Raw genomic sequence first — 16,576 nt, 5'->3', positions numbered from 1 at the left:
ATTTATTTGTTTATTTATTTATTAAGTAAGACTTTGAAGTGATTTGTATTTATCATGATACGAAATCTAAACACTTTTTTTTTTTTAACTACGTATATTTGACTAAAATCTTGGGGGAAAAAATTATACGTGATTATAAGACGTTTAAACCACATTGAATGAAATTTAGAGTCAACTCCTTAAATACGTTACTTTTACGTCGGTTAAATTTTCAATAGTTGTTTTGAATTTTTTTCACATTTGTGCCATTTTGGAAATGTCAGAAGTTATTTTTCTGTCCTATTAGTGTGAATACGAAATTAAGAGGTTCTTCTCCACATTAAATCCTTTTTTAATACACCAAAATAATTCGGTTTAGTTGTTATTTTAGCCTAAATGAAAATTTGAAGCTTTTGGATTCTGATGATAAATAATTTTAAAATTAAGTAATATTTTCGAAGAACTTAAAATTGAATTCTGATGACAGCCTCCAAATCCAAACAGTTTTCTACCTAAATTTGACTGTACATATCTTCTTCCGATTCTGTTTATATAAATTAAAATCTTGGAAAGAATGACAAAAAAATTATACGTGGATTGATTTTGAAAATGTAAGCAATTATTTCTGCATTTATTTGTTTATTTATTTATTAAGTAAGACTTATAATAACGTGGATTTAGCACGAAATCTAAACGCTTTTATTTTCAACTACGCACATTTCACTAAAATCTTGGGAAAAAAATTATACGTGAATACAAGACGTTTAAACCACATCGATTGAAATTTAGAGTCGACTCCTTAAATTCGGTTAAATTTTCATTAGTTGTTTTGAATTTTTTTCCCATTTGTGTCATTTTGGAAATGTCAGAAGTCATTTCTTTGTCCTATTAGTCTGAATCTGAAATTATCAGATTCCTCTTTATATTGAATTATATTTATAATAAATTAAAAGTTGAAACCTTTGGATTCTGATAAAGAATTTAAAAATTAAATAACGTTTTGTAAACACTTAAAAGTGAGTTCTGATCACAGCTGCCAAATCTAAACATTTTTCTACTTAACTCTGACTATACATTGATATCTGATTCTGTTCATATAAATTAAAATCTTGGAAAAAATGACAAAACATTATATTTCTTTGTTTATTTATTTATGAAGTAAGACTTTGAAGTAACTTTGATACGAAATATAAACGTTTTGTTTTCAACTATTTATATTTATGACAAATACAATTTTCAGAATATGTACTAGATAAAATAATTCAGGTAATAAGGACACAAAGTAATTTAATTTTAAAAATTTTAGTTTAAAATTCAATTCCATTGACGTCAAAATTTCTGTTCAAAAGACGAATTTACGTTATTTTTCTGGTAAAAATAGATTCCACTTTCTCGCATTTTAATTTCTGAAAAATAAACAAAACCTCGTTCGAACAACGTCGCATCTACGTGACTTTGTGCTCAGGTTTATTTTCCGTCGGTCGTCGTCGTCGTGCGACGTTTCTTCGACGCATTTATCGATCGTGTTCCAGCAAAACAGGAAATCGAATAAGTTGTACGCAATTAAAATTCGTAAAAGCGAAGCACTCAAGATTTAAACAAGCTGCCAACATACGTTTTTATGTATAATATAAAAATGGTAATTTGCCATCGGTGCAGCTGGTCTAAATTAATATTAATACGCGGACAAGAAATATTTCAATTTACATGATAGATAAAGTAATAAATTGTTTTTTTATTGTTATAACAGAAATAATACCTAAATCATTAGTTAAGCGATGTGGATATTTAGAATATTTTCATTCTTATTACCTGTGTTATTGTGCTTTAGGAAAATATAAATAGTGGTTATTTACGGTTAGTTGTTCTTGATCACTTATAACTTACGGCCCACTTAAATGCTTACCGCTTTATGGAATATAAAGTTAGATTGTGACTTCCTTTGCTCGTAAAAGTCCAATAAATGAACTATAGGTAGTATTTTTGAGGTCGGTTTTTGTCAAAGGGGGCTCGAGTTTCATTACTTTTTGGAATTGTAGGAAGACATTCTTTTACATCGATGCTAAAAAAAACTCGTTATTTATTCGGCTTTCGGAGCTAGGAAGTAATTTTTAGAAACTGAGTGACAAGACGAGTTATGGTTTAGTGCGCGATGATTTTTTTATGGCTGACGAAATAAATCTTTGGGTAATTTGCGGTTTTGGAAATAAACAAATTCGCTCGTTATCCGTCTTGCTGTTTAACATAATTGTGGGTATTATGATAAGTGATAAGAAACAATGGCTTAATTAATGATTGCGGTAATTATAATATTCGCTATATTTGTGTTTTTACAACGAAAATAATGATATTGTTGGCAGCCCAGAATTACACCCATGTTTGTGTTTGACTATGTTAATTTTGGTTATTCATAATAACGGTTCATTTGGGGCAATTTGGACAACAATTTTCATAAATATGGGAAATTAAGTATATCTATAACGTTTTTGTACAATGCGGGTTTAAATTTTTGTTTATTATCATGATTTTAACACGAAATAAAGATTTTTATGAGAAATTCACTTTTCGACGGCCAACGAAGTTCCAAATTTTTGTATTGGGGAAATTCCAAAAGTCAAAATATCATTAGTTGATAACAAACCGTTAAAAATGTCTTAAAAATATTATAACAAAATCGAACAGTAAACAAGATAATAACTTTGTCCATACAAATAAATTTAAATTTGTTACACATTTGTTTCAGGAAAAATTTCGAAAGTGTTAAGTGTTACTTTTCTAAAAGAAAAACCAGGTAAAAATTTGGTTCCTCTGGAATTACAAAATTTCAAAAATTCATGCAAAACCTAGTATTAAAATTTTGAAATCAAACTTCGAAAAGCTAACATCATTTTAAAGGTCAAAACAATTCCTAGTGTTCTCAAAATTTTAGAAATTTATATAAGAATTTGTGGTATTAAAATCTTGTAACCATCAGACTCAAAAAATTTATAAATCGATTTGCGTTTGGATTTTTAAACTGTACAAGAAAAATTCATTCATCCAAAATAGAAATTTTAACATTCTCACAGTGTTAAAGAAATTAGTTTAGTTCTATTATATTACCAAAGTTTTTATCTGAATTTTTAAATTGCGCAGAAATTTTATAACCTGAAAAGGTTAAAGAAATTACCATAATGCTTCACAATTTTAAGAATAAATAACATTTGACATTAACAATATTGATGAACAAAATTTTATTGCAGTTTCTCAGAATTACCAAATTTCATTTATTTGTACAGAATGTTAATAACTTATTTCCACTTCTAAGTGGCCAAGTTGGATCAAGCTTAATAAAAAAAAATCAAAATTCATGTTAAGGTGTGTAACACCAGGGTTCTTAAAATTTCGAAAATTCGTAGAAAATTTCGTGATTGCGGTTTGGGAAAAAATATAAGTAACATGAATTAGAAATATTTAAAGAATTCTATTAAATTAAAGCAAAAATTCTTGTGTATTTTTTATTTTTACAAAACATTTTGGACGTTTAAAAGTGCAGAAATAGTGAACTGCAGCTCTTGGTCGTTAATTAACAAAAAATTGTCTGTAGAATTTTCGACCCCGCTACTTGTACTCGGACAAGTATTAAGTCCTCCGTTTAAATCCATTTTGTCGCAGTCTGTCCACAATCGGATTACAGCCCGATAACTTTCAGTTGTAAACTTCGCTAGAAGTAGGAGCAGCCTCCTGGCCCTCCAACATTCCTCTCAATTCTCCCGCTCGCCGTAAAATCAAGTTATCTATCTCCGAGCAAATTCGGGGGTGCACACAACACGCACCCTCCCCTCCCCCTGTCCATTTAATAAACATATCTCCATCCTCCCATCTCGCCACCCCCGGCACACGTGACATCCCGAGGTGTAAAGTGACTTTCCGTGTAAAAACCGCGTCGCATCATTCGTCCGAATCAGAATACAAATGATTCGAGCGATTCATTCCGACAAACACCTTGTATCCAATAAATTCAGTTAGCGTTTTTGTTGCATAGAAGTGGGATTTGTCCGGATCTGTGGAGCCCCATAAACAAGATAGTCACGCGTGTTCCCCTCGATTCGATCGCGGGGGCGGGGCGCCACGCCCGCGGGCAGGCCGAGCGGCGGCGGGGCGCCAATCGCGCCGCGTCGCTGCGCCGACGCCCCGCCTCGGTCGCGCACTCACTGGTCGCAGCGCGCGGCCACGCCCCCGCGCGGGGCTAGAGGGGGGCGCGCTTCCGACGCGCTCGCGAGCGCTGCAAGCGGCCAGTCGCTATCAGATCGCAGTGGCGTTGAGAACGTATGGTGTTTTTGTTTTTGAGAAGTGACGATGGATTGAGGGTCGATGGAACATGTCATGAAGATCGCGTGTGGTGGTAGCGCTGTGTGTGGGTGACTGTGCTGTTGGGGTTCTTTAGACTGGGACTGTGCAATGGCGGCTTATGCGCAATTTGGGTATTCGTATCCGTCGGCATCGCAGGTACGGTCCATTGGTTGTTTTAACATATGGGGCGGCGGTGGATGGACTGGTATAGATGTATGTGATTTTGGTTTGGTTGGTAAAAGGGCGGATTTGTGCGGGTGGCACCATAATTATATTAACAATAGGGTAGTTTTTTGTGTTTACATCACACGGGTGGTAAAAAAACGAATACTATATATGTGTATATACTTTTATATATGGTATTTTCAGTGGCTAAAAGTCTATATTATCATGTATTTGAGGTCCCTCCAGAGATCCAGGTCTTTTAAACCTAGCACTTACCCATTCTTTCATTTACTTGTCAGAATGTAGTTACTTTACATCACTTGGGTGGTAAAAACCGAATAGTCTATATGTATCCAGTGTTTACAATGGCTAGAAATCGGTACGAGGTGTGTCGATACCCTTCGAGGTCCTAATTCCTCTAAATGTAGCACTTGGTATCCATTTCTTTGAATGGATAAGTGGCAGGTGGATCTCAAAAATTCTAATAATGATGGTTATTTTGATTAAATGGTTGCGACAATGTCGTGGATGGGTGAAATGGGTTTAATTGGATAAACGGTTCAGGTGGTTATGCGCCGACGGCACCTGTCTGATGGTCTAGTGGCAAAGTCGATGGGTTTCTAACGGTACGGTTTTACGGCACGAGTGTCAATTGAGGGTTTGGCTCCGAATTTTGAAAGTGACTCGAGTCGAATTTTGAAATCGTATTTTTTTCAAAATTTTGATCCGTCGTCCCCGGTTATTCAATAAACTGACAATCTTTTTGGGCGTACACTGCTTACTGTGGACATTTTTTACAAAAAAATAAAAATCAAATTGTCGCACGTTCAAAATTTTGGAATATACTTGTTGTACAAAATTTTTACCAAAAAATGTTCAAATGTGGAATTTAAAAAAACGCCACAAAGTACAATTTTTGAACAATAGTGAACAACTATTTTGATAATTTATTAAAAATTAATGCCCCAAAATTGTAGTAGTTTAGTACGTGAAAGTACCGTTCCTTTAAGAATTTTCAAAATTGTTAAATTTATTTTAATTAATTCAAAACCCAAAAATGCGCGGACTGTGCCACCTGTGGCTTGCGATAAAATTTCGGTTTCTGGTGCTTTACGAATCTGAAACGTCTCGAGTCCTCAGCATCCTTAATCATGTAGTTTTTATGAAAACGACATTTCTGCCGAGAATTGGTCGAAGAAAGAATGTTTCAAAATAATGCTTAAACTTTAAGGACCGTACTGGGAATTTTGTGAGCGACAAGGAGCACGGAAGGCTAGCGACGGCCTTGATTTTGTTTCTGACTGAGATCCTTATTTCCTAACGGTAATTACTGATGAATAATTTTGTTTGTTTCCGTTTTGTAATGTAATGGAGTTTCAGACAAATTTCCTAAATATAAATAACTCGTCAGTGGCTCTACACCGGTTTTAGTATGGGGACAAACATATAATTATGTTTGAGTTGTTTTTTATGGCTAGTGTTTATGAAGCATATTGTTGTGGTTTTATTAGACATTAAATATATGTTTTTGAGTGAGTACTGGTGCGTACCGCAACTACTATTAAATAGAATAAAAGTGGTATGTTAAGAATTGTTTCCAATGAATTTTGCTTGAATAATCCGTGTAATTATTTTATGTCAAAGTCATAAATTAGATAGTGCTTACGTAGTACCCAAATTTTTGATAAATTCCCGAAATAGTTTAACATCTCTAAAAATGCTCAAACTGTTCTTCCAAGTAACGGGTATCTTTGGAATCTGTTTTGCGTTGTTTCTGTAATAAAATTTAATCAAATTAGTACTCGTCGTTAGTACCATAAATAAAAAACGAGCTTATTTGACCATGGGGGGCTCCAAAAAATTGTAGCAGAAGTTAAACTTGTAAACTTTAATATTGTGTTTTAACAGCATTCCTTCAGGCTGAGTAAGAACTCGCAATAATGCTTTTAAACACGAAAAATTTAATGTTAATGCGACCTTTTATTGATTGTAGGACTTTTTGCTGCATACACATATTTTTCTTTTTTTATTTATTTGGAATGGTTTGAATGTGAACATGTCCCAAAAACAAAAATGGGAACAAAATTAGTTTAAAAAAATTCGTAACGCAAAAAGCACTTTTTAGTTGAGTTGGATAAGCCTACAATACATCAATATGTAGATACAGCTGGTCAAACAACTTATTACAATGTATTTGTATTAGTAATAATAGTGATAATAATAATCTAAAACATGTGTAAACTTGTTTTTCTGTAATTGTGATATGTTCAGCCATACATTCAGTTTATTTGGTTTTTTGTTTTACTTTTTTAAAGATAAATCGTAAAGCACATAATTTTGTAAGAAAATTTTGGCTCCAAATCCGTCTGGTGGTGGATTACGACGGTTGCGCCATCTCTTGTTAACAACGTGTTACAGTAGCTTTGTTTGCTTGTCGCACTTCGATACATTTTTTAGTTATTTACTTTCGAGGTTTATCAATTTCGGTTGTTATTAAAGTCTTTATTGTCTAAAAAGTCGGATTGTTTTTCTTATCTGTCTGTCTCGCGAATAGGCCAAAAAATTGTTATCTTAGATTTGGTTCTAATTTTGTAGTGTCATTTTAGCAGTGTTTGTTTTATAACAGTTTAATTTATCCAATTCCAATTTAATAGCACTAAGTTTCGGTAAAATTGGAACAAATTTTGTTGTTTTTCTGAGTAGTGTAGGTCATAATAACTCTCGACATAAAAGTCATAATTGCCGTTTACCGGAATGCACTCAGCCATTTTTTCCATCTTGTAATTGCGCCTGATTATATGCACTCAATTATAAACGTATACATTACCCGTTAATAAGAAGGTGGACGTCGGAATTCAAATTTATAATCCATAATATTAATAACTGGAAGTTTGTCGAAAAAACACAGAAGGTTAACATCTGCTGCTTTGGTATTTAAAATGCAAAAGGGGTTTGGTGTGTTCAATAATTTATAATGACAGACCCGATATTGGGTTAATATTTTGAGTAATTATGAAAAACGATAAATTGCGCTGCTGCAAATCGAGTAGAAGGTGAGCCAGTTTTCTCGATTATGAATGATATTTGGTATTCTGCGGGCGTTCTATTTGAGGATTTTTTTAATTGGGTGGACGTGCTGTAATTCGCTTGTTTTATGTTGGGTGGTTTTATGACTGGTAAGTTTGTTACTTTTGTTCTAGCTTGATGAATGATTATTGCGATATGGGCAGCTGTAGGTGGGCCATTAAGGGCTATAAAGGGTTTAAATGGCACAAGTGTAGCATAGGCACAATAAATTCTAATAAACAATACTTTATGTCCCATTTAATGGCGAAAGAGGAGCTGAGTAGGGTGGTTTCGTGCTCTTTTTTATAGTTTGACTTTTAAATAAAATCTTGCATGTATTTTTCTTCATCAACAAAGTTTTGTAATGACGGGTTTACATGGACTTGTGTTGCAATGAGTTAATAAGTACATTGTGCTACATGGGTGATTCACCAATCTAAAAAGTGCCGTCTAAACACTTTAAGTACCATCATGGTTGCGTTAACCCAATCGTCACGCATGGAAGCATTTTATGGGGAAACTGAGGTCAAGCGGGGACAGTTTTCGACTCAAAAAAGTGGCCTCATAGTGGTATATTTTATTATACATTTTTCCTATTTAAGTTATACGTTGAAAATTAACAAAGACATTAAGAGTAATTTAAAAAAAAATAGTCTACGAGGGTCGCATTTGTACACCGGGCACGGCTTGCGACGGTCACATGGCGTTCTAATGTTGCTCATTAAGTTTCACAAAAATTGTTATTCTTCCAGAGGAATAATAATTTTGACGAATATTTGACTTTTTTCATGTGTTTTGGAAGTTTCATAAGTCATAAAATATAAAAATTCAAGTTGTCGGTTCCCCTCTGTTTGTTTATGGTTTGTCTGCGGTCTGACTGTTTGAAATTTAGAGATCAAAAATATTCTCCGGAACATATTAATCGATTACTTTGAAACTTTTAATGGGTATCAAGATTGTCGTCAAATTGGTAATAATTAAACAAAATTTGTCTTTCTCCTTTCAAAAATTGACCACGTAATTTCAAAGTTTTCATTTTTGCTTTATCAGAGAAATAATAATTTTGAGGAGTAGGTATTTGATTTGATGTGTTTTGGAAGTTTCATAAATCACATAATACATGTAAAAATTCAGGTTGTCGGTTCCCGTCTGCTTATAGTTTGTCTGTGTTCCAACTGTTCGAAATTTGGAGATCATAAAAATTCTTTGGGACTTCCTAATCGATTACTTTGAAACTTTAAGTCGGCCTCAAGATTATCGTCAAATTGTTAAATAATAATAAACAATTGTCTAATGACGTAATTTTAAAAAATCTAATTAAAAATTCGTTCAATACTGTTTCTTAGGAGTTTTTCTACAGTGTCTCAAGAAAACAATGTTTGAATTATTGTTTTATTTTTTAAGTCGAAAACCACTCATTGTACAACAACGTTATACGTATTTAAAAACTGTATTCCAGTAAGTTATTAAGTAAACTATTTCAAATGCATATTTTTAAATACTTGGGATTTAATATTTTATAGTTACTTTGGTTTCATAAATTTTGGAATGTTTTCAAAAATGGAAGGAATTAATTAAAATTCACATGAAAAAAGGGAAATTTAACTACTAAAACAGTTATTTTTGCTAAAACTTTGGACGCAAAAAAAATTTGACGCCGTCAGTGCAGGAATATAGAAATGTTAAATGTTACAAAGTTTTGTTTTGAAAATAAAATTTCGTGTACTATTTTCACAGTCAAATTCCGTTATCAGACCTCCGTATCTCCGTTCGATAATTAGAGAAAGTAGCTTTAGTGTCCAAGAACCTGCAGAAATTAGTCAAAGTCGCGTCACTGTCCCGCAATCCCTTTTTTCCCTTCCACATAATATCTTTATTACACTGTCATCATTGATTTAGGGCCCCTTTCCCGTGACGTCCCGTTATTTACGACGCCCCAAACAAAGGGTGACCGAGTCAAGAATGCCCCTCGTTTGACAAGCAGGCAGCGACCGTTTTAAAGTCCCGTCAAGGTTGCTGGTAAAAGCAAAAGTTTGGCCACTTTTCCGGGAACGAAGTGGGTGCTCTGCCCATTAAACTCGTCCGCACTGGAACACATTACTCAAAATGCGAAAGTTTGTTTTGAGGGGATTATGATGTAATGGCGCGCTCGTCTCAAATATCCACACATAAATATAAATATTTCGTTAAAAGCTAATGAAGACGACAGGAAAAATTTACTTCTAATGAGTTTAAGATTACCATTATGATAGTGTCTTATAAATATTATTAATTTGGCCACCGGGTTGTGCGGATCTTGCGTAACCGAAATTTTTATCAAGATGGGAAGAGAAAAAACACGTGTAAAGTGGATGGGGAATTTTTCGGAACATTCCGTTTTTCGGAATTCGATTGGATAACGAGCTCGGTTTCAATTCCTGGTGCATTTTGAGTTGAAGTGCGACGTTTAACGTATAGGTAAAGTAATAAGTAACGCTAATAAAGTTGTCACCTAAATTACTAGCACTTTCTTATCTTAACATTGTTAAATTTAAACGGTCATTAACGCAACGTACTAAGTGCAGCGTAATAAATAACTCTGTCACTGATTATTATATAATATGGATTAGTAAAGCGGTTGCACTTTGTCATTATCCGATTATCTAGTACTTTATTTTTGTGTGTAGTTATTTTGCTTTTGCTTCTAGGAGAGAAAAATACAATAAAGAAATTGTACACATGTTAAGTGTGTCGCCGAATCTGTTACAGATAAGATAAGTATTAACGCGTGTAAATGTGATAAGAGTTGTCTTAGAAGTTGCGGCAAATTTGAGTATTCGTGGAAGTACTTTTGTAGTACCTTTAGATTAACATGTAGATCAGTTTTTGTTCAAGTAACGACTCGCATTTTGTTTGTGTTTTATTCTCTAGTGGTAATTTTTGCTTTTAATATTTTTTCCATGTTGGTTGGCACCGGAACGGTGGTACTTGTATGTTATAATCTCAGTGATTTTTACTATCTTTCTATTTTTATTTATTTTTCGTTGTGTCATTTCATTCATTTCATAAATTTTCCTCGTGCGTTTAAATATTCTATATTTTTATTTACTCGTTTGATAATTTCCTTAAAAATTTTGTTTCGTTTATTTTTTTGTTTATCAATTTACACAATAAATGTTTTTAGAGAAATCGTGGAATCTTCACTTCCGGTGAAGGCAATTTTATTTTGTCAACTTTTATTTTTACTTTTTCTGAACAAATTTTTTTCAATAATGTGTTGCAACATTCGCAAATTATAAAACATGATCGTCATATCATGTCTAATGAATTTTTCAAAATCAAAAAGGTATTGTTAGACCGGAAGAGAATCAAGATCTTGACGCTCCAAAATGAAATTTCAAATTGAAAATTTGGGTTTTGAATTTACCTAAAAATTCACTAAAAATTCTGGGTAATCTCGACGAGCTGATTTCCAAAACCGATCGTGTTGAAGATCTGAGACCAAAATTTCCTAAATATGGCCATTTTTTGGCGATTCTGGAAAAATGGTTGGAATATTCGAGGAAATGAGGCCGAAAATAACTTCTGCAACTCGAAATCAACAAAAAAATGTCCTTGGATAATTTTTGAAAGTGCTTGGAAAAGAGTCAAAATTTTCGTATTTGGAAACTGAGTTTTTGATGAAGTTACCTAAAAATCCAAAATTGGATATAATTCATTCTGTCGATTTTGGAAAAATGGTTGTAATATTCGAAGAAATGAAGCTCAAAGTAACTTTGGCAACTCGAAATCATCAAAAAGTGTCCTTGGATAATTTTCGAAAATGCTTGGAAAAGAGTCAAAAATTGTATTAGGGGGGGTGTTAAAAATTGAGCTTTCGAAAAGTTCCCTAAAAATCCACAAATAATTCGGGACCAACTGATTCGAAAAACACAGCTAGGTGATGGATCCAGATTTGAAATTTCGAAATATCCGTTTTCAAAATCTTTTTTATATTTTCCAAAAAAATGGGAATATTTCATTTTCGTGATTCTGGAAAATGGTTGTAATATCCGAAGAAATGAACCCAAAAATAACTTCTATGACTCGAAATGAACAAAAAATGTTCTTTGATAATTTTCGAAAACGTTCGGTAAAGACTTAAAACTTTCATAAGGGGGATATTGAAAAAGCTTTTGACAAAATTTCCTATAACTCCACTAAAAATTCTGGACTGGTTGACTCGAAAAACCCAGCCTTGTTGATGGTTCCAGACTAAAGATTTGCGAAATATCCGTTTTCAAAATCAAATTTTTAAAATATTACAAAAATGGCCATATTTCATTTTGGTGATTCTGAAAAAGTGGTTAGAATATTCGAAGAAATGAACCCGAAAATAATTTCTGCAACTCGAAATCAACAAAACAATGTCCTTGAATAATTTCTGAATTTTTGAAACTACTTGGATAAGAGTAAAAAATTTCGCAAAGGAGGTATCGAAAATTGAGCTTTTGGTCGTTTCTCAAAAATTCACAAAAAATTTTGGACAAGCTGATTCGAAAAACACAGCCTGTTGATGGTTCCAGACTAAAATTTTCGAAATATTCGTTTTCAAAAATTAAATTTGTAAAATACATAATCCAGAAATGGTTATATTTATTTCATTCTGTCGATTCTGGAAAAATTGTTGGAATATTTGAAGAAATGAAGTTCAAAATAACTTTTGCAACTTGATATCAACAAAAAATCCCTTGAATAATTTTCGAAAGTGCTTGGAAGAGTCAAAAATTTTATTAGAAGGAGCATTAAAAATTGAGCTTTTGGCCAAGTTCCCCAAAAAAAAAAAAACATTTCTGGTCTAGCTGATGGTTCCAGACTAAGATTTTCGAAATATCTGTGTTTAAAATCGTATTTTTAATGGTGATTCTGAAAAAATGGTTAGAACATTCGAAGAAATAAACCCAAAAATAACTTGCTACTTGAAATCAAGAAAAAAATGTCTAGATTATTTCCGAAAGTGGCTGGAGAAGGGTCAAAAATTTTATAAATGTATTTAAAATTGAGCTTTATTGAGCTTTTGACTAAGTTTTTCAAAAATCTGTAAAAGATGTTGGATTAATGGTTTCAGACTACGATTTTTGAAATACATATTCGTTTTCGAAATCAATTTATTAAAATACTCCAAAAATGGCTAAATTTTATTTTGGGTATTCTGGAGAAATGGTTGGAATATTCGAAGAAACGAAGCCAAAAATAACTTCTGCAACTCAAAATCAATAAAAAATGTTGTTTGGATAATTTTCGAAAGTGCTTGGAAATAGTAAAAAATTTTATAGGAGCCTCCTCTGAAAAATTGAGTTTTCGCAAAGTTTCCTAAAAATCTACAAAAATTCTGGGATTTAGATTTCGACGAGGTGATTCGAAAAACATAGCCTCTTGATGGTCTCAGACCAAAATTTTCGGCATATATATTCGGTTTCAAAATCAAAATACATACCCCAAAAATGTCCACATTTCATTTTGACGCTCTTAAAAATGGTTCAAAGAAATGAGAATAAAAATAATTTCTGCAAATCGAAGCGAACTCAAAAACGCCTTTTGGTAATTTTCGAAAGTGCTTGGCAAAAAGTGTACTTTTTTTATTTTTTTAATTTTTTGTTTTACCGTTTGTATTATTCTTAGTTGTCTTATTTAATTTTTTTGCATGATTTATGCAGTTGTAACTCACTTTTTATCATTTTTTTACAATTTTTATAGTCACTGGAAACTTGCTTTAGTTTAAAATTTCTGTTTTAGAGAATATTAATAAATTTGTCTTATCTCCACCAATAATAATTTGTTCACGTCGCTCGAAAATTCTACCTAGTGAATACGATACTTCTGTACTGGTGGTTTATGATTCCGCCTTGATTTTTAGCACACTTACTTCACAAAAATTTTTGTGCAATATTTATTCTACGTAGCCGATATATCTGGCTTATCTACGCAACAAGTACGTGGTGCGCTTGGGTTCGAATCCTATCCTTGTCCATTTTTTTTAAGATACTGAATTTGTTGACTGTTTAACTTCAGGTGCGAGGGAAGTTTAGCCTAAATAACATATCTATATTTTTCCAAAAATATCCATAAGAGTTTTTGGTTACTTAAAAGTTTTTTTTTAATTAGAATCAAAATTTTGGTTAGTCTTGAAAATAAAAAAAATGTTTCTACGAAAAATAGGTAAAAAATTAAATACCACTAAATATTACTCCAAAACTGTTTATACTTTTATTCGCATCATTAAACCTCACCACCATTCATCACCCAAATTTCAAAACCCGCTGCACGCCCATTAAACCTCACGCCTGATTTACACCCGCCAAATGGCGACTTCCTACCTCAATAACTCCGTTTGAAAAACGCCAAACTAAATTCAAGTAAACACTCCCAGTCAAAACAAGCAATTTGTCCTCGAAATAAAATAGCGCCCCTCGGCCAAAAAACACCCATTTTTCACACTCGATAAAGCCGTCCCCGAATCTAATAATACACCGCAATAACAGCACGCATTACGTCTTTTTTAATATTCGCGGCCGCCGCCACTGTCGGCGGCGGCTTCACAGAACCGCCGTGATGGATATTAGCGGCGAATCGAAGAGTGCTGGGCAAATGTTTGCTGCCCTCTTCGTGTTTGCTCAACTCTCCATACGCACGTGAGCCCAATACCGATCGCTAATTACGTCGGGTGGACGTTTGATGGGTTCGTGGAATATGGTACCGACAAAAATGTGGTAGTGGCTGCCATTTTGTAGGTGATGAAATTTGTGTACTTCAATTAAGAAGTGACAGATTGATGTATGGGTCGATGGGGCTGGGCGCATGTGCGGGAGCCGTGATTAGTGCGGCGCGACAGGGCCGGACTAGGGGTTCGTGGAAACCTCTGGTCGGGGTTGCTGTCTTCCCTCAGCGCTCTGTTTCCGGGTCGTTTCTGTCCAACAACTCTGTAAGAAATTTCATCACGCTGTTTCGCTTCCCCCATTTGCCAAAAATAATATCGCTAATGAGTTTTATTAGTAAAGTGTTCTACCAACATGTAATGCTGATTTTATTTGCGGAAAATCTCGTGAACAGATGTTCCATTATATTTTTATCATTCATTACGACACCGTGTAATGTGGCATAAAGTGATGGAGTTTGCCTCGAAATGGGAAATTGATGTATAACCTCTTCACATTAATCCGGTGTTTTGTTACCCAAACGAGGCGAAATGAGGGCATAAAAAGAGCTGATGCGGCTGAGGAAATCGCGAGTGGTCGAGTTCGAAAATAAACAAAAATAATGCGAACCACGAACAATGTGTAGATGGTGTTTTATGTAAATAGGGACGTTAAGCAGCCAATAAAAACGTTTAATTGAAACTTTTCAGTTTTCGTACAGTTAAGAGGCATTTTAATGAGCGGAAGTTGGCCTGAAATATGAATGAGTATCCGCTGCAGAAAACAAAATTAATTTATAATTAATGTGGTTCGCTAACCCAAATAAAGCATTAGCTGGAAATTTTCTAAGTTTTGTTTTTTTTTTTCAGTTGCTGGTGTCCGGCCAGCCCACGACGAACGCGGGCTCGTCGCCCGCCTCCGGGGGCGGCTCGCTGTCCCCCGGCGGCTCGGCCAGCGGCGTGCCGGGGGCGCTCTCGCCCGGGGGCACGTCGTCCTCGGGCCCCACGCAGTGCTGCGAGTCCGGAAGGCCGCTGGTGACGGATCCGGTGACGGGCCAGAGCGTCTGCTCCTGCCAGTATGACCAGGCGAGGTTGGCAGCCCTGCAATACCCGCGCAGCGTCGGCGTCTACGGCGCCCCCTACCCCTCCACGGACCAGAACCCCTATCCCAGTATAGGCGTCGAAAGCTCGGCTTTTTACTCTCCCTTGGTGAGTTGGATCGTATTTCACTTTGTTTGCCGAGACGTGTAGTGTTTGGGTTTATGCTTGTACAGGTATTTAATGCGTTGTGTCCACTTGGTGGGGGCTAGGTTAGGGTTGTTGTTCCCAAAGCTGCGTAAAATATTTTCTTTTGAAGGGGATTCAAATGGAAAACAAAAAAATATTTTTCCTTTAAGTTCATAATGTCATGTGCTTTCACGTAATTCCATATCCGTATCAGAGTCAATAATTTAATAATTGCAATTATTTTGAAAAACCACAGGAACTGGTTTAAGGTTTCAATGTGATAATCGTCATGATATGGGAGGTCAGGTCAGGTCAGGTCAGGTTCGGTCAAGTCAGGTCAGGCTAGCTCAGATCAGGCCAGATTTCACAAACTTTCTTTATCTAATCTTATTAAAATATTTTAAATAAGTTTTTAAAATTTGTCAGCAATTAAACTTTGTATATGGATTTTCATGTCTAAGAAGAACTAGCTAAAAGAATTCCTAATTTCAAAGATAGGAATAAAGAGTTTTTTTTTCTTATTTTAATTACAGCGCTGAGTACCTATTTTACCGAGAAATCAATTAAAATACGATCAATGAAAGCCATGAATTTTCAAGATTTGGCGGTCATTTTGAAATTTTGACTTGAAACTGAACAATCAAAGACAAATCTTCAAAAAAAATCCAAGGCGATCTTTAAGGTCCAGTCGCTACGTTTTCAACATTAAATTTTCGGTACATTTTCAGAATGTAATATATCCATTATTAACAGATTTATGATTGTGAAATTGTAAATATAAGTTGTCCATAACTTTCTTGATATAACGCAAGAGTTTTATTAAAAACAGTTTGTGATCATACTTTTTTTTAAACTTTGGTGACATTTTTGCACACGAATTTTTAAAAATCAATATCTCAATTATTTAAGGAAATTTCGGAACACGGTTTTCAACACTTTTCAGCTAAACATACTCCAGAAATAGTACCAGATAAATCGTCGATTTTTTTTGTGAGAAATTATCCACAGTATAAAAAGTTTGTGTCTTATAAGCTGCTAAACGTTTATTTTTACTATATTTCAGTTCTGACCAAAAAAATCGAAAATAGATCTGGTACAATTTCCAAAGTTTTATAAGCTGAAAACAGTGGTGAAAACCGTGTTCCAAAATTTCCA

At 34.2% G+C, this 16,576-nt stretch overlaps 1 protein-coding gene across 3 annotated transcripts in view; it reads left to right on the top strand.

Annotated features, from left to right (window-relative positions):
* The window catches only part of LOC135127672 (homeobox protein caupolican-like), a 120,449-nt gene that overhangs the window by 43,809 nt on the left and 60,064 nt on the right, over positions 1 to 16,576 (top strand). The window contains exons 1-2 of one of the 3 annotated variants that reach the window (XM_064054209.1): positions 4,269 to 4,467; positions 15,065 to 15,403. In XM_064054209.1, the coding sequence (XP_063910279.1) occupies positions 4,420 to 4,467; positions 15,065 to 15,403 (387 nt within the window). In that variant the 5' untranslated portion in view covers positions 4,269 to 4,419. Of the gene's footprint in view, positions 1 to 4,268; positions 4,525 to 15,064; positions 15,404 to 16,576 lie in introns of those variants that run through there. The other 2 variants (XM_064054208.1, XM_064054207.1) reach the window with 2 other exon arrangements.

This window comes from Zophobas morio, unplaced genomic scaffold, assembly GCF_036711695.1.
Source record: "Zophobas morio isolate AGI-343-1 ecotype UQ-CSIRO unplaced genomic scaffold, CSIRO_AGI_Zmor_V1 ptg000012l, whole genome shotgun sequence".
Lineage (NCBI taxonomy): Eukaryota > Metazoa > Arthropoda > Insecta > Coleoptera > Tenebrionidae > Zophobas > Zophobas morio.
This window is presented reverse-complemented; position numbering and strand designations above follow the sequence as displayed.